The sequence below is a fragment of the Equus przewalskii genome, chromosome 10 (assembly GCF_037783145.1).
Source record: "Equus przewalskii isolate Varuska chromosome 10, EquPr2, whole genome shotgun sequence".
NCBI classification, from domain to species: domain Eukaryota; kingdom Metazoa; phylum Chordata; class Mammalia; order Perissodactyla; family Equidae; genus Equus; species Equus przewalskii.
The window spans coordinates 43,256,626-43,274,953 of NC_091840.1; the positions used below are offsets into that span (position 1 = coordinate 43,256,626).

An 18,328-nucleotide genomic window follows, 5' to 3' on the forward strand; every position below is an offset into this window, starting at 1 on the left:
ACTCCTGAAGTCTTCTGGGCCTTGTTTGAATGGGTGCCTGACTTTTCCAGTGAAGTCCCCGCACCCACCCCCGCCAGGACCCGCGGACCTGAGTATTGACCAAGGTTAAGGGGGAGATAAAAAGGACCTTGATAAATACAGCCAGTGAAGAAGAGCTAGTCCCTAGAGGTGCTGTCTACTCAGCGCCCTCCCCACTGCCTGGATTTCTTCTTTTGGATCATAAGGCCCTGGAGGCCAGTTATTACTTCCCACTCTACAGGGCACACATGGGCATCAATGAAACGCAGCCTTCTGGAGGGCAGAGGTCAGCATTGGGGGTAAAGGGGAGGGAAGGTGGTGGGAACCTCGAAGGCCCCTTTGTTTCTCAGGAAGATTCCAAGTATTCAGTGCCTTGTAGGGGAACAGAATCAGAAACTGTTACAGGTGCTCCAGAAATAATTTGTGGCATGGGAGGCCATAAGTTTAGATGAGGAATCTGCCTTTTACCTAAAGACTTCAGACACATGATTAGGAGGGAAAGACCTGAGTGACTCAGTTGCTCCTTAGTAACAATAGCCCACACTTACTATGTGCCAGATACTGTTCTAAGGGCTTTACACATATTAATTCCATTCTGATAACAGCCTTCTGAGATGGGTACTGTTATCATCCTTATTTTACAGATGAGGAAACTGAGGCACAAAGAAGTTAAGTAGCTCATTCATCACTCAACTGGTAGCTGGTGAAGATGAGATTCTTACCCAAGTCGTCTGGTGTCTAGGTCCATGCGTTTCAGCACCATGCACTCCTTGAAGGACAGTGCCAGTTTCTCTCACAAGTGCTGATACTGAGTTATGCTTTGTGGCACAGAGGAAAGGATGCCTGGACTAATTAGAAAACTAGAGTTCCAACCCTGGCTCTATCACTCTATTTTTGCAGCTCTCTAGGCTGTAAAATGAAGCGGGCTGGGTCAGATTCTTTCCAACTCTGCACCATTTGTTGGCAGAGAAGGGATTTGATATGCTGCCTCCTATCCTGAAATGGCATCTTTTCTTCTCCCTCTCCTTTCCTCCTCTTTAAAGAGAGCTAGGCACTCCCTTCTAGAGGGAAGGGTCTGAGACTAGGTGTCAGTAATCTTTCACTCCATCCTGCCTTCAGTTCCATTATCTGGGGGTGGGGGCTTGGGGGTGTGCTCTCCAGGTACAGGACCAGGGATTCACAGGTATTGCTTGGACCTGGCCTGCCTCAGCCCTGCCCTCTGGCCTTCTTCAGGCTGCCAAGGCCTGGCAGAGCTGTGGGTGGGCGCAGCCAAGGCACAGAGAACCAATCAGGGGAAGAAGCCACTTGGACTTGGTGCTTTCCCTTGCTGTTATCTCTTTGAACTGTTAGCTAGCCTCTGAACTGCAATCCATGGAAGACAGGCATGGATTTCCTTTAGCTATTTTCTGGAAGAGGTGGCATGGTGGTCTATTTGCTTTGGCTAGAGTGCCAAGACTGAGCTTATCTAGACTGATCAGGGACTCCAGGCACCCCTAGAGTATTTTGTGAAATGACCTTGCCTTCACCATCATGCACTCTGGCACTCCACCTGGAGACCAGAGGGGTGTCCCTCCCACTTGGTATGGATGACTCAGAATGAAGCAGGCCGACTTCATTTAGTTCAAGGCAGTGTTTTCTCTGGAAACTTCAGCAAATTGTTTTGTTAGTAATTTGGAAACTAGAAACTGAGCTTTCCCTAGATAGTAGTGCTGCCTTGTGTGCGATCAAGGGCACCACTAAATATCTCGTGATGGGTCTGTGGAGGGGTGAGAGAAGTGGGGAACCTCTACCCCTACCCCAGCCTGTTTCAGAGAACTGCCCTTTGGCCCCACCTCCCTTCCTCCACTATTGACATCAGATGCTTGTCTTCTAAAGGCAGGAAAGGTTGAAAGCTCTTACTTCTTTGGAAAGTCATGCTCCATTTCTAGAACCTTATCAGTGAGCTGAGGTGGCTTGTGCTGAAAGCTTGTGAGCTCTGTCTCACCAGTGACCAGAGAGGTCACTCACCCAAGAAACCCAGTTCCTGCTGGGGCAGGTCACAGCAGCTGTCCCAGAGCAGTCACTCCGTACCACAGATGGCAGAGGGATTTTGGTCCCTTTGCTTATTCATTCTCCAAACATTCAGGTGGTGGCTTTGGCAAGAGCCTCTTTGACCAGGCAAATTCCCAGCCTGGTCACTTGACCGGAGCCACACTGTCTGAAATAATCTTTAGTGATCCTATTTCCCATCTAGTCTATTTTGTGGGAGGTAGAAAGTTGTGTGTTTTTTCCCCCAGAGCTAAGCTCTCTCTTAAGGGTGTGCTTGATGGAGAATCAACCAATGAGAGTTGCTCCACGTTTATCATCAGTGTTCTCCTCCAACCCCTCCACCTTCTCCAGCACCCCCCTCCTTTGTTGCACTTGATCAAGTACACGTGTTTCATCTTCAAAATAAAAATTTATTCAATCTGTAACAAGAACATTGGATCTGCACATTTGCGCACAAGTTCACATTTAAAAACAGCGGAGCACATCAGTAATAAAAAAATCTATGATACAAGTGGAACATCCCAACCACCAGGAAGATTAAGGAAGGAGATGAGACCACTCTTTATATTCTGCTTCAAATGCCTCAAAAAGGTCCCAGAGATTCCAGGGAGCACCTGCTTTTAATAAAATGCGAGCATAAAAGTTTGGGGTGGCCTGGGGTAAAGGTAACAGTCAGTGGGAGAGTCTTTTGGACTTGCTTTCCACATTTAGAACAAGTCTTACAAAATAAAGTAGAAAGAAAAAAAAAAAAAGGCACCTTAAGCTATGCCAAGCAAACCAAAATCCAGTAAAACATAAAAACCAAACAATTCCCTGTGGGCTTACTGGCTGGGAAACATTTCAGGGCTGGTTCCCCAGTTTTCAGGTTGGGTCATCAGCTCAAGTTAAGCCCTGGGTATAAGCTCTGCATGTGTATACAGGATGCTGCCACCAGGGTCGCTGTGAGGACACAGATGGCAGCACAGTCATATACCCCTTGAGGCATCTTCAAGCCAATGGGGGATGATTCCAGTTTAGAAATCCTGTCCTAGGTCTCTGGGGCACTGAGAAAATGAGGCTGGTTCTCTTTCCACAGGAGGAGCCAGGCCCAGTCACCCTCCACTTCCGGGCTGGAAAAGTACTGAAGCACCTTGCAGTCACTCTCCATAGCATCAAAGGACCCCAGCCCGGCGAGAAGGGTTAGGAGTGTGCAGCTTCCTGCTTTTTCCTAACACAGGTGTCGGATGAGTTGAGGCAGCAAATACATTTATGCCTAACACATGCCTGATCTTTTAGTTTGGAAGGGAAAACAAAGTCCAAGATATTTTTAAGTTGGATTGGTGCTGAAAGAGCTAAAATTTCATCTCATCCACCATCAAAAAGCAAAACAAAATGAAACAAAAACGACACTAGCCATTCACCATTACGACCATCACTATAAGACGCCATCACTGAGAAAATGACAACTATTTCCATACAGAGTGTTGGATGGGAGTGCAGGACACAGATGGAAGTCAGCTCCAGGTTTCCCCATTGACCCATGAGGGCTGACCGCTATGGCCATGCTCTGTGTGAGGACTCACGGGACAGCCAGGGCTGGGTGCCTGGAAGAGGAGGAGATTGAGCGGCCATCAAGATGATGCACGTTTTAATACCCACAATGTAAACACAGTATCCACAAATAGTTGTCCAAAAAGCCAAAGAATGGCTTTATTTAAAAATTTTGAAATGCCCTTAAAAGTGACCTTTTTTGCATAATGCTTTCTTTCTTAAAAGAAAAAAAGAGAAACAACTCCCACAAAAACATCTTTACCAAACATGTCTAGATCACTTCAGAACTGAGATCCTCAGATGGAACAGGTGAATGTTTCTGTGAGCTGCTACGTCTCAGAAGCTTCATGTCTATCCAACAGTATTTGTCTAGGGCCCTTTAGCAGGAAGGGACCTCCGAGCCTAGGCTGTCAACCTCAGGCAATTCTTGGAGCTCTTAGTAGTTCCCAAAATGAGAAAGAGGAAATACCAGTTGGGATAAAGGTACAGAACCAGGAAAATGCTAGATAAAGAGCCTGAAGAGGCTGAGATGCTAGGAATGATCCCAAACATTCAGAATCTGAAAGGCAACCAAAATGAGGAGAGACGAATGTTACTACACTACAGTACTACCTTTCTACTATAGTATACACTACTCCTAAGTGTTTCTAAAATCAGGAAACGGTTGGGGTTTCTCTCCTTCCTACCGACCAGGTAACCATGCAGATTACAGCTCAAAATCTGTGTGCTCCTGGGGCTTTTACCCCATGCACCAAAATGTTACTCTTTTTACACACACACACACACACCCCTCCAGAGAAATTTAGAGTCAACTATGATGGTTTTCAAAATAAAGCTAAAGAGAGGCACTGAGTAAGAGGTCAAGACTTTTTCTATTCATCTATTAGACTTTTCCTTTTCATCTCTGTTAATCGACTAGACCTGCTGTTCTGGGTCTGGGTTTTCCATGAACAGAAATGGGAAATAGGCCACCCAAGATTATCAAAAAGTTTGGAGAGAAGAAAGTCTGGAAAGTCCTTGACAGCTCGTCACGCACTTTCTCTGGACATCTCTCTGCTATGTAAGTAACACAGACCACTCAGCTGTGGGAGTCTGAGAGGGCTGGCAAAACCCCATGGCATGGCTGAATTACAGACCCTGTGTAGAGGATGTTTATTTAGGCAGGAAAATAAATTATTAAAAAAGAAAAGAAAAGAAAGTTAAAAAAAAAAAAGGAAGGCAGAGCAAGACCATTTACTCTTAAAAAAAAAGTTTTTCTTCACAGCATTAGAGGGTTTCCTCCCCACCTTTGTTGTTATTTAATGCAGTGAGAGTGAGCATTAAACACAGTCACAGGGGAGAGAGAGAACAGTGCAAGCCTGTTGATCCTGCTCGTACTGCTTAATGTGAGGGATGCTGTCATCTCCAGGGGTTAGCGTGAGTGGAGACCATTCTCTTCACCTCCACGCAAATCCTCCTCTCCCCACCCCTGCCACTACTTCCTGTCCTTTCCCCGTCACACTGGTGACGGAACTGCCTCAACAAGACAGGGCAGCCTAGATGGGTGAGCCCTGGAAATTCACAGCCCTGTCTTGCAAGCCTCCTCACGCTGGGACATACCACCTAACAAAACACTTTACAACACATTAAATATCCAGGAATCACAAAGGTCTGTGGATGATACATTTGAACATTTACAGAAACTATTCGGGGACAGCAGAAGTACATATAATTACTACACCACAAAGACACTTACAGCAGGTTTCTGTCCAATCCACCTCCCAGCAGTGATGTCAGACCCAACCACAGCTTCTATGGCAACTGGATTCACAGCTCCTTTTGAGCACCTATGAGTGGCCTCAGTCCACTTTTTCTCTCTCCTTTGGGTCATCCTACTACCTGCCCCCACCACACTCTGGCCTCTGACATCACCTTGACAGTCTGTGCACCTGTCTTTTCCTCTTGGTGCTGTGATGAACCAAAAACCTAAACCAAGTCTGCACTCAGTCAATCTCTCAGCAGTGTGGACATCAAGCAAAGCAAACAGAAAGCAAATTTGCAAACCTCTCAGTTGTGACGAACTGCAGAGGTGCTTCGTTCCAGGCTAAATGTGCTTTCTGTAAGAAGCTGAAACAGGCTGCGGCAGGTGCTCCTGTGTTAAGGATCTCCACTACAGCAGCAAAGCAGCAGCATCCTAAATGGAGTCATTAAGGGTGCCAGCCCTTGGCCGAGGCCTCCCTGCAGCTTTTCAGCCTGACCCATTAGGAGCTTCCACCCTGGGCAGCAGTAACACTTGTACACGCTCCCTGGCTGTGGTTTAGCTATGGGCAAATAACGTTCTGGGAGTTCAGTCTCCAAGAGAAATCAGCCTTCAGTCAAACTGTGATCTAATGGGAGCCTTTAGGGGTTTCTCTGAGGAGGAAGTTACTAACGCATAATTTGGCAGGAGCTGGCGGTTAGTCTCCATTTAAACAAAACTACTGCCAACCTCTACAGATTCCTACCAGCACCCCCGAGTCTGATGTCTGTGTTTTCCAGTTGCAGCTTTACTCGTTCTTAAGAAAATAAATCAAAAAGACCCTACAACGTCAACAACAAAACATTCTAAGAAAGCGTCAACATTATGTACATAAATACTGCATATAAACTAAGGAAATGACAAATCTTCCAGGAAAAGAAAAAAGAACTTATGTCAAGTGTTAACAGTCAAAATATCGAAAAGAAAACTTTGCATTCAATGGAGGTTATACACATGTAACAATTCAAAGGTCATCTATGAAATTAAAAAAAAAAATAGGCAGCACTGGGAGAAACAACATGAGGGAGGAAAATAAATTGGAAAAAAATATGGCCATTAAACTCAGAAGGCCCACAGAATTATTCAAGTAATGGAAGGGTTAAAACCCTACATATGTATTCATTTTACAAGAACACACTGACTTTCAATTGCTGTTTTTCAAACTTGTCCCTATTGTTGTTCAAACTTGTCTTGATTGAGAGGATGCTGCAGAGCACATTTCCTGGCAGGGAGAGCCAGGATGACCACCTGTGGGGAGCCCACCGACCCAGAAGATCCTGGGCAGTAACCTCCCCACCCCTGACTTTACCTCCTCCTTCTCTTAGGCTTTCCCCTACAGAAGAACCCTCAGGTTTCATTTGGGGCGGAAGTTCACTTTTAATTAAAAATTATTTGCTAGGAAAAAATGGATTTGCTTGATAAGCTTACAAAGCCAGCCATTATCATTATCATTTCTTCATGGAATACCAGAAGAAATGGATTCTGGAAGACCCCCTTTGAAAGCAAAGCAGAACCTGCCCACTTCAGGAACTCCAATGGGCTGGGGACCAAGGCTGAGAACACTGTGCTGTCTGGCTGTCCTTCAGCCCATCCGATGCATCAGGTCTAGAGACCAAACCATCATCACACAGGCCCAGGGAGCACTTCCAATTTCTAGCTTCATCCCCACCCTCCCCATCTGCTTCCTTCTTCAATCAGGCAAGCATGCCTTTTTTCAGAGGGCAAAATGAGGAGCAGGTGGCAGTTGACTGAAAAACAGCAATTTGACTTTGATAAAGGTGTTCTATGAAAATGAGTCTTTTTTGAGGTTTGAATTTTCTAAAAATAAAAAATGATAAAATGGTCTTGCTGTCCAAATCAATCTCTTTCTCTCTCTTTCTCACACACAGAGAAAAAGCCCAAACCCTGCATGCGCCAGAACAGTAAAATGACAACAAATATTATAAAATTAACCAATAAAGTGCATGTTCCTTACATATTACACCTGCCCCTTTTACAAACATTTCTTATAGAAAGTCACATGTGTAGGCTCAGAATCACATGGTATTATAGAAGGGGTTGGTTGTCCGTTTTTTATCATTTGCTTTTTTCAGTCTCCTAAGGGGGTGAGTTCTGCCATGCTGCTGACGGGGCGCCACAGCCAGCCCTGGAGCTGGGCCTGCACACTGCTGTCCCTGGGTCTGTAGCAAAGGAAGGCCTCCTTCAGAACTAGTCAATTCAGGTCCTGCCCTGGGGAGCAAACACTGCTGACTGTGACCAAATTCTTTGGCATACTGCACCAGAGGCCTCTCCACTGGCTTGCTCTGTGCGATACACTCTGTTGTTCTGAGTTGCTCTACAAAATACTTGGTGGGTTCCAGGTTCTGGGAGGCATCTGAGTTTTCTGGGGGCTCCTGGACCTCCATGGCATGCATGCCTGAGTCTGTTCTGATGAAGGGCTGAAGCAGTTTGAGATGAGGGGACTCAGAGGACACAGGTTCCCTCTCTGGTAGACGGTCTTTACAGAGGTCCAGGTAACCTAACTTGGCGAGGGAAGCTGAACGCCTGATTTGGGATGGTTTGGTGAGCCCTACCTGGCAAATTGCTTGGGACTCAATTTCTTTCGCGTTCTCCTTCACCACACTGGGGCTGTGGCTGAGACACTGTACACTGTCACTACTAGAGCTTTGTGGGAGTCGAGAGGCTACAGGTGATGGGTCCAGTTTTTCTTGTGACGCCCCAATCTTGTCACCAAGTTTGCTAATTAAACTTAGGTCTTCGCTACTTAATTGGGAGCCCTTGTATGGCACTACATTGCCACTGGAGAGGGGACCCTCTTGACTTCCTTCCCAGCTGCCCTGCTCTGCAGAGGGCTCGCTGTCTGTGGTGCTGCTTTGCTCTGTGCAGCCTTGCAGGTGAACCACGGTCTGGGGATGCAGGTAATCCAAGCTGGCAGATGGTACGTGGGTTGTGTGACTAACAAAAGGCGCTGCTGTCTTCAGGGCTGTTGCCGGGCTGTTGCCCCAGTCTTCCGGACTGCTCAGGGTTGAGGTCGGGTTGGTGGGCCTGTTGTGTTCAGGAGAGGAAGAACGAGGCAGAGGTAGCACTTTGGGGTGCAGAGCAACCTGGTTGGGGCCCAGAGTCCTGTTCAGATTTTCATCCAACGCACAGAGGACAGTAATGGACTTCTCCACTTTCACTTTCCTCAGTCCTTGCTCCCTACTCTTTTCACTGGTGACTATGTCACCCCCTGGCCCAGAGTGATTGGGTGATGTAACTGTGTGGGTATATTCAATGATTTCTATCTTCTTGGGAAGGGGAAGAGGGACTGCCTGCGTCTCAGATCCCTGGCATGAAACCACAGTCCTCTGCTCTGTCAGGACTCCTTCCTGCTTTGTTCTAGTACCTGACCCTGGGCACTCTTGAGGAGCAGGCAAAGGGTGAAACTCCAGTGGCTCAGGTGCTGGAATCATGGCATTTTGCTCAGAATAGGGTAGTGAGCCAGCCTCGGACCCAGTGCATTTCCCTTTGCCCTTGTTCATCTCTGGTTCCTTGGGGACAAATGAATGTTCTAGGGTGGCTTCATCACTCTTCCCTTTTGGTGCTAGGTCTGGCACAGAAGAATCATTCTTGGAATTCTTACGAGTAGATGATGAGGTACAAGCAGGGGCAGTACCATGGTGCTCTTGCTCCTGCCGTAAGCGCTCCTCAAACTCCAAGGTGGCTCGCCTCACGGACCCAGGGCACCACTTGGCACCTGGGTGTATCCCTGGGCCCCAGAGCTCTTGTTCCCCTTCAGCTGGTTCCTCTTCTTCCAATTCTGAGGTGAATGAGTGTGTGGTTAGGCAGCCTTCTGGGTCCCACTTCCCTGAGTCTTTGGCTAGTTCGGGCTGGGCTGTGCAGGAACCCTCATTCTGCTCCAGATTTCCAGGTTTGTTCTCCAGGGCCTGGGCCCTCTCGAAGGGCAGCTCATGGACGGTGTGCTTCTTTGGTGTATGGCATGGGTTGGATAGGAGGTCTCCTTTCAGTTGAATCTGTCCAACTCCTTGACTGATGGATTCAATCTCAGTGACGATTTCTTTCACCGACATCACATTTTCTGAGTGAGACTGCAAGAAGACATCTGGGCTGACCAGTTCTGAGATTGCCTAAGAGGAGAAAAAAGTGTGATGGTTATGACCAATCATAGTCTAATTGAAAATGCCAGATTTTCTGCTTCCTAACCCTCTAATCCAGAACCTTCTGCCTTTGAGGACACAAATCATGGAATGCCTGGGACCGTCCTCTGCCTGGGACTGTACTCTGACCATCTGTTTTATCATACAAGACAAAAACAGATTCATCAAAGGCAGAGACACAAAATTAGTTACAGGGTGTATCACTGTCTACTAAGCTTTCTATTCTGCTTACTCAAACAGGATTCCAACCCAGTATCTTGCTCCAAAAACGAACAGCAAATAGCCTTGGAGGCTCCTGTAATCCTTATTTTTCTAAGACCATGAGCCTGAAGGATTTAGGCCATACTAGGGTAAATGAAATCTTTCTTCTTTGGCCTATCAACTTCTAGTTTGATCCTAACCAAGGGGAAGAGTTCCATTCAAGGGCTCAGTGGCCACCTTAAATATGCCCAGTGTTAGATGGGCACGACGGGTGAGGCTATCATCTGATGTCTGATTTGGAGACTCACTGCTCTCTTCTCTCTTCTGTCTTGCCAACTTGCATCCACGTGCTCCTACTGCTTCTCCTAGCAGTAGCATCCCAGCACACGAGGGCTCCCTGTACCTGAGTGCACAATTCCTAGGTTTCACATGGCTCCTTCTGGGAAAGGTTTACTTGGCTTATGCAGTCACGTGCCTGAGCAAACTTAGCAACAGCGACTCTCTGACATTTTACTGTTCTACCACTTACAAATTCCCAGATGGATTTAGAACAAGGCCAAAGAAAATTGGCCAATGCAAAATCAAGTCCTATTGTAAAAGAATAGGAATTTCAAAACCTGGAAATGGCCCTTGGAGACCTCTTAAAGTGGCATCATCATGATCATTAATCTATTTTGTTAACATTTTGATAAGCCTCCGAAGTATGACATTTGCCTAGGAATTGTTCTGGTCTTTCTCCTTCAAAAGAGAGGCAGGGCTAGTACAAATGAACAAGGTCAGTTATGCCTTTGGGAGACATCTGCTGGGACAACAGGCAGAGGCAAATTTGCCAAGACTGGGAGTGAAGCCACAGTAGGCCCGGTGAGTGCATGGGCTGTGGAGAGAGTGCTCAGATGACCAGGGACTTTGCAGAAAAGCTATTTCTGTCAGAGCTGCTACACCCATTGGTCCAAAGGAGAGCTCAAGCATTCTCATCTCCCAGTAGAAAAGAAACAGAGGCATAGCCTTTGGGGAGAGGAGACAGAAGCAGAGTCAATGATTGCCTGGGTAGTTCAGAAGAGAGAGAGCAGATGAGTAATGGACGAGGTGGTAAATACAAGTGGACAGATGTCAGGAGAGATCAAAAATCTAGTCAGCTCCACTGAAATCATTAAGTAAAGTTTAGTCTGTTAGAGTAAATCATTTACTTCCCAACTACTCTATTACACTGATCTAAGATATCACTGTTTTTAAGATGCATCCCGATTTCAGAAGTGTCAAAATGAGAATAAGTGTGAGTCTTAGAATTGATGATATATGGTGATCCTTTTCTTGGTCTGTGATGGCTCATAAGAGCTCATATGCCACTAAGAGGAATCTTGGGATTCTGTTGGCTCTCAAATCATTTCCCCAAACCATCCCTCAATTCTTGAATACCCCAGGGTCTATGAGGAACAATTCAGAAACATATTAACAGCAAGAATAGCATGGCAATCAGTTGCTACTCCAACACCCATTTACATATGTCTAGTCTTTGAATTTTCTGAGACAGAAAGAATTTCCCAAACAAATCCATCTCCTCAGAGAGAGACAGGTCCCACTTGGGCAGCACAAGAGCCCCCTGCCCTTTATTACTGGTGAGATTCGATCTCAACTGTGGAGGTTGAGGGAGGGGACCTCTCCTTGTTCAGCCAGGACATTTGTCTTGGCTAATCCCTTCTTCCCTCATTCCCTCAGAAGTGCTTCCAATGACACCAAAAACCTGGAAAGATAAATTTCACAAAAGGAAACTGATGTAAACAGTTTTTAAACCCTAAGTTTTCAAGGAAAGTCTCAGTCAGACTGTCTCTCCTATACTGCCTTGCTAAATCTTTAGCAACATTAAAAATAAAGTGAACACAGCAGAATCCCAAATATTCTGTCTTCGGAGAGAACCTCATGAGGTGGGGAGCCATCAAGGTAGTTTTTACCTTTGACTGCTCCTCATCTATTGAAGATTCTTCAGAGGCATGGGGAGTATTACTCAAAGAGCTGCTTCTCTGGTCATCAGCTGTCACTTCAGAAGGGGCTACTTCTACCATTGACAGTCGACAGCTCTCACTCCTTCCTCCACCCAGTTCCTCCATCCTTGAGTGGGAAAAAGATCGGGAGCGGGTTTCTTGGGAAAGTTCTACAAACTTCTCTAGGGCGCTAAAAAAATCAATGCGATCTGTACTGAAATCTGAGACTTCAGCCTGGCAACTGGGTTGGGGGCTCGGTGACTCAGGATCAGGGGACATGGGGAGATCTTTCAGGCGAGATGTCAATTCTTCCATAGGCAGTAAGTGGACATTCATGTCTGCTTTCAGAGCATCTGTCTCCAAATCTTCGACTGTTAAGTCTGGGAACTTGTTGGCCATTTCTGGGGCCTGTCCAGGTTGGATTAAGGCTTTGGATGCATGGCAATTGTCAAGAGGGAATTTTGACTCATTGAGACAACATCCTGATGAGCATCCATTGATGTCATTTAGGTTTAATTCATCTTCAATCTGTCCGGCATGTAATTCCCTAGAAGTAAACTCCAAGCAGATCACTCTTTCTTTGGTACACAGGCCTTTCTGATTTTCATCTTGTGGGACGACATGTTCCACAAAGACGGGGGATATGGGTGGGTGACTCTCCATGGTCTTCACCTCGGCAATCTGGTCTGCTGAGGTGGTGATCTCCTTCTTGTTGAGTTCTAGCCCTGGTTTGCAGATGGGTTCGTGGTGGTCTGAGAGGTCACTATCTGAATGAGATCTCCAGAGCTTGTTATGCCGCTGTTTGCTGTGGAGAACATACACAGGAAACACTTTACTCTGGTTTGTGAACACAATCAGCACCCACCCAGGAAATCGCTCCCAGATAAATTTAAATCTTAACCTGCAAATGCTTTGTTAATGCCCACTGGATGTAGGCAATAAACATTTGAAAAGATGCTCAATTTAACTAATAACAAAACAAAGACCAAAAAACAAAAACAAAGCAAAACAGCAAAAAACAAATCTGAGATCTGATATTTTACCTATCAGACTGACAAGAGCCAACATGGTTGCTAACAGCCAGTGTTGATGGTGGTGTGGCCAAACAAGCCCTCTCATATACAGGTGGGAGGAATGTGAATTGTAGATTCTTTTCTGTGTGTGAGGAAGATTGACCCTGAGCTAACATCTGTGCCAATCTTCTACTTTATGTGGGATGCTGCTGCAGTGTGGCTTGATCAGCAGTGCTGGGTCCACATCTGGGATCAGAACCTGCAAACCCCAGGCCGCCAAAGCGGAGTGAGCGAACTTAACCACTACGCCAGCCCTGAACAGTAGAATTTTTTTTTTTTTTTTTTTTTTTAAAGATTTTATTTTTTCCTTTTTCTCCCCAAAGCCCCCCCCGGTACATAGTTGTGTATTCTTCGTTGTGGGTTCCTCTAGTTGTGGCATGTGGGACGCCGCCTCAGCGTGGTCTGATGAGCAGTGCCATGTCCGCGCCCAGGATTCGAACTAACGAAACACTGGGCCGCCTGCAGCAGAGCGCGCGAACTTAACCACTCGGCCACGGGGCCAGCCCTGAACAGTAGAATTTTTAAGAGTGAAATCTAGCAGTAGCTCTCAAAATTTAACCCTTTAACCAGCAAATCTTCCTTTAAGAATTTTTCTTGGAGAAATACTACTATAAGTGCACAAAGATACACATATAAGGACGTTTGCTATAACACTGTGGAACTAAAAAATTAGACACCAAAAAAAAAAAAGAGGATTTATTTAAATTACAGTGCATACACTTAGATGCTATGAGGCTGTTAAAAAGTCAGGTATTTTAGTGGAATGATGTCCAAGGTATAGTATTAAGTGAAAAAGCATGTTGAACACATTTGGAATGGTCAGTTCCCATGTTAGAATAAGTATAGGAAAATATCTGGGGGAAAATCACCAAACTGTTAACAGTGTTTCTTTCAAGGAAGGCAGAATACTTTTAGGGAGGACTTTACTTTCTATACTCAGTAGTTCTATAATTTTGTAATTTTTAAAATAATGAGCATGTTTCACACTAATAACCAGAAAAAGAAAACTAAAACAGTATCCAAGTAACACAAAGAGACCTACTCTATTGGAGCCCATTACAAGTCCTCATAATTGGGATGAAGAGCTGATATAGGATTAACCACTGACTTGGAAGAGTGAGGAGGGTGGTAATCTTTCCCGAATTAGAAAGCGAAGATGAGGGTAGTAAACCTGGAGAAAAGGGTTGCTAACAGAATGGAATAGGATGAGCATGAAGTACAAGCCCCTTTCATACAGATCTCTGGATAAAAACGATCAAGCTTAGGTGACACCTGGAAAAGCAGGTGAGCCAAAGGAAGACCACACACACACATCCATCTTTTAGGTTAATTTTATGGAGAGAAGGTCTGATGTGGGGATGAGATTTCATTTCAAACCACATTCTCTAACAAGGAAACAGTTCCCAAAGCCCTAGCCAAAAAAAGAGAAAGGTGGCCCTGTGGCTGGTCAGGATCCTGCCCAGGGAACAGGTCGTTAAATGTGGCATTTAGGGGAGTGTTTTCCATGACTTACAAGCTGCTGAAGAGTTACCTAACCGCAGGGTGGAATGGGAAACAGCCCAAAACAACTCACCCCGGGCTCAGAGCCACGCCTGCCTCGGCTGCTTGCGAATCTCTGCTGAGTCATTCGCCTGCACTAACGTGAACCCCTGCCCGTTCTCAGTTCTGCACCTGCTCTCACCTCCCACTGCCTGTCTGCTGCTTGGGTGGGGCTCTCTCTGACTCAGAACTGCACAGGAGAAGGGTGCTTTTCCGGGTAGGGAGCAGGTCAATCTGTTTATGAAGACAAGCTATAATCAATTAGCTGGGTATGAGGTAGGGTTTTCACCCTTTCTAAGCTGCACAAACTCTAGCCACCCCTAGGAGGAGACAACATATCGGACATCCCAAAGGAGTGAGTAGCTGTGGAGAGGGGCAAGCTGCTTGATTGGATAGGTGGGACCTAAAACTGTGACCAACAGATGCCAATGTGCGTCCTTTTAAAGTTTCTTCTTTTATATCTAGACAGCCTTGTTTTCTGAGCTAAATATGACTATGTTCTCCAATTTCTATTCCTCAACTATCATGAGGATGTTCAAACCTGCACCAACTCCTCCCAGACACCATGGCAGGCAATTCTTGTGATGCAAATAACTAGGAAGACATCTCTCAGGGAGTACCTGTTCTCACCTTTCTAATAATATAAAAGAACAGCTTATCTTATCAGTCTGCAGGCAAATGAGATGTCTTCATGATCCCAAGAACCTACCAAAGTAAGATTTTTTTAAACAGCCTAGAAATCACTAATTAATCAGGAAGGAATGAGAGAGTGAAGTTATGCCAATAGGCACAAACAGTGCAGGTTTCAGAGGAAGTGGCTGACATCATAGCTGCTTTGCCCAGCAGGGATTTCCTCCTCTTCCTGGGGGAGACAATCATCAGAAAATATTGAGTCAGGGTTCTGGAATTAAACTGACACTTACAAAGGAGAATGAAAAAATCCCAATCCAAAGAAAGGTCTGATTCTGTTGCCTTTTTCATTTTTGCAATGGGACCTGCAGGGAGAGTGGCAGGCAGCCCTCTGATATTCATTACCCTGGCCTTTGAAGCACTGCTACTCCATGTGCTCCTTCCTGATCCCCTCCCCCGACCTCTCCCTCAGGGATTATTAACCTCTGTTCCGAATTTTGTGCTTATCATTTCCTTCTTTTTATAGTGTCATCACACGTTTTGTTCTTAATATACTGCTTAGTTTTACATATTTTGAACTTTATATAAATGAAATCATACTGTATGTTTTCTACAACTGCTTTTTTTTGCCTAAGATTATGTTTTTAGACTCATTGACGAGTGGAGCTATAATTTCATAGAGTGTAATGAATATGCTGCAATTTATTTCTCCATACGGTTGATGAACAGTTTGGCTATCACAAACACCAATGTCATAGACATTCTTGTGCCTGGTGCACACTTTGGTTTCTCGAAGGTGTTATACATAGGAGTGGAAAGGGTGGGTCCAGGGCATGGATGCATCATCAGTTTTACTCTGTAAAACCAAACTGTTTTCTGATGAAGCTCTTTTGCAAGCCAGTTTTTCTAATGCTCTGTCACTGGTAGGGGATAGATGTAAGACATCAGATCATATTTATTATTTTAAACTTTTATGTTTAAACTCAGCTGACTCTCCCCACCTCTTCCACGTAGGCAGCAAGTAAACAAGTTGCCAAAAAGAACTTCAGAGTTGGTTTGATGGTTAGATGATGCAACCAAGTCTCAAGTTCTTTTTTCCCTGGACTGGCCTCTGACCTGAATTTGGATTCACATAAACACACTGACACACATGAGATGACTAGGCCGTTCTGGGTAAGAATTTGGCTCTTTACTTAATAAATGAACAAGAAGGAAATCTAAACGACAGGACGCATATGACATCCCATTCCCTTGCCTCCACTTGCTTGCTTTCTTATTGTTTCACGTTTGGTGTATAAGCACCAACTCTGTTTGAGAAAGTTATATAGAGGAAAATACTGCTAAAAATGGAGTATCAGTTACAGTAAAATCAGACTGTTTATGGTTACTTCTTAGGGTATTAGGTAGCCTGTAGAAAGGAGAAGGAGGAAGAGAAAAAGCATCAATTGAGCATTTTCTGTGTTCTGTGCATGGTCCTAAATGCTTTAAGATTATTTCACTGCAAAGCTATTAAGAAAATCCTTTAAACCTCAATTGAGATTGGCTGTCACCTGACTAGGAATCCATGTCCTCTCATTCTCTGGTTCCCTCCTGCTGGCTGACCACTGTGCACCAGCTAACTAGACTTCAGTGTCTCCACCAGCAAAGCCAGGGTAAAAGACAACTCTGTCTCCTCTGGCCCTGGTGACATGGGCATCAAAGAATTAAAACTGACATCTATGAGGACATGTGGCACAAATTCTCCCTGGCCGCCACCCAGTTTTTCTTCCTTGCCCCTGATACACTGGAACCTAATATCACAGACACATGGTAAGGCTTGCAGATGCCTGAAATCTGAACTCGTCGAATGGAACATAAATCTGCCAGATAGCTGCATGATCAGAGTGCAGAATAACAAACAGGGCTGCTGGCAGTTTAATGGAAGGTTTCAACACACATACACACACACACACACACTCCCTCCTCCTGCCTCACTCCCATCCCCTGGCTATAAAAACAGAAAATATAAAATTAGATACGAACAGCATCAGTGGCTTTATGATACCTTCTCTTTTAGGTCTCAAGGAGAATATTAAATATTAGCTTTCCCCAGGCTCTTAAAAGACATAGTGAAAGATGCAGAAAGTCCCTTGTATTTCAGAGGAGCTGTCACTGTTTGGCCCACACCCTCACATCCTGATTAAGAGACATAACTAATTCATAAATCACTACAGGGACCTGGTGTCACCTTGGTAAACTTCTACCAAGAGATCAAAGTAGCAAGCTAACACCCTCAAACAGAGGGCTGCCACCTCAAGTTAAGCCACCCGTGCCAGCCTGGACAACCATGGGGCGAGAGAATGCTAGAACCAGGGCTCTATCTCTTTGGGAAAATCCCCACATGCTTCCTGGGAGAGGATATGAAATACAAGATCTTAGCACCTGGACAGGAAATGGAATTTCTTTGTGAATAGAATGACTGGGATTTTTCTAAGGACTTTCCTCTCCTGGTCACCTAAGGTGCAAGGCTTGAGAGAGCTTCAGACAGTCACAGGAGTCTGGGGCTTCTCCTTTGCTCTTGTAGGCAAGCAGATCCCTGGAGCAGTACTCCAGAGCTGGGCAAGAGTCTGTTGGGCCCAATTCACTTGGCAGGTAGCCCGCAAGTGCCGTTTCTTGACAACACATCACAGATCACAGACCCTAATGGCTGTATATCCAGCAGGCACCCCCACTCTTTTTCCTTACTGGCAGAGGCCTGATTTACTTTGGGTGTTCACTGTCCTATGGGTTCAGGGAATATGGCACTTCCCTGGATCCAGAGGGTGAATGTGAATTTGTTTTAGCCAGTCCAGGAAATTCTATTTTCCTGGCCAGCGATTAGTTTCAGGCATGCGACCCAGTCCTGGCCAACGAGTCTTGCGACGGGGAGTCTATTGGGGAGCTTCTGGGAAGGGTCTTCCCCCCTAATTGAAATGCCCATTCATTCAGCCAGATGCTGTGGAATTTACATGTAGATGCCTAGAAATGTGGCAGACATCTGGCAATCATGAGGAGAAAGTTCAAGGACCACGCCCTTCACCAAGGAAGGGAGAGCGCTGCAGTCCCTGATAACATCAGAGAGTCACTGCAGTCTACACCTGCGCTTCTTGTTACAAGAGATGTCAAACTGTCCAACTTTTCAAACTACCTGTAGCTGGGTCTTGGGCCAGGTATCTTCTGTTTGCCCCTGCAGATCCACTCTTCAGCTTTTCCACCCTGCTCTCTGCCCCAGAGGCTGATCTATGGACAACAGCAACAGGCCTCCTTGTCTTCTGATTTCCACAGGGTTTGGCTAATGGGGAGCCCCAGAAGTAGACTAGAAGGAGGAGAGTGAAGGCAAGCCATTTATTCCCCAAGCTCCTTCCCCTAAGGGTCATT

General features: G+C 45.6%; 1 protein-coding gene across 7 annotated transcripts in view; it reads right to left on the reverse strand.

The window, feature by feature from the left end:
• Positions 1-2,435: 2,435 nt before the first annotated feature.
• SSH2 (slingshot protein phosphatase 2) overlaps positions 2,436-18,328 on the reverse strand; it is a 241,923-nt gene continuing 226,030 nt past the window's right edge. For all 7 annotated transcript variants that reach the window (XM_070562813.1, XM_070562810.1, XM_070562807.1 and 4 more), the window contains 2 exons: positions 11,661-12,495; positions 2,436-9,480 (listed from right to left, as the gene is read on the reverse strand). In XM_070562813.1, coding sequence (XP_070418914.1) covers positions 7,390-9,480; positions 11,661-12,495 — 2,926 coding nt within the window. In that variant the 3' untranslated portion in view covers positions 2,436-7,389. The remainder of the gene's footprint in view (positions 9,481-11,660; positions 12,496-18,328) is intronic.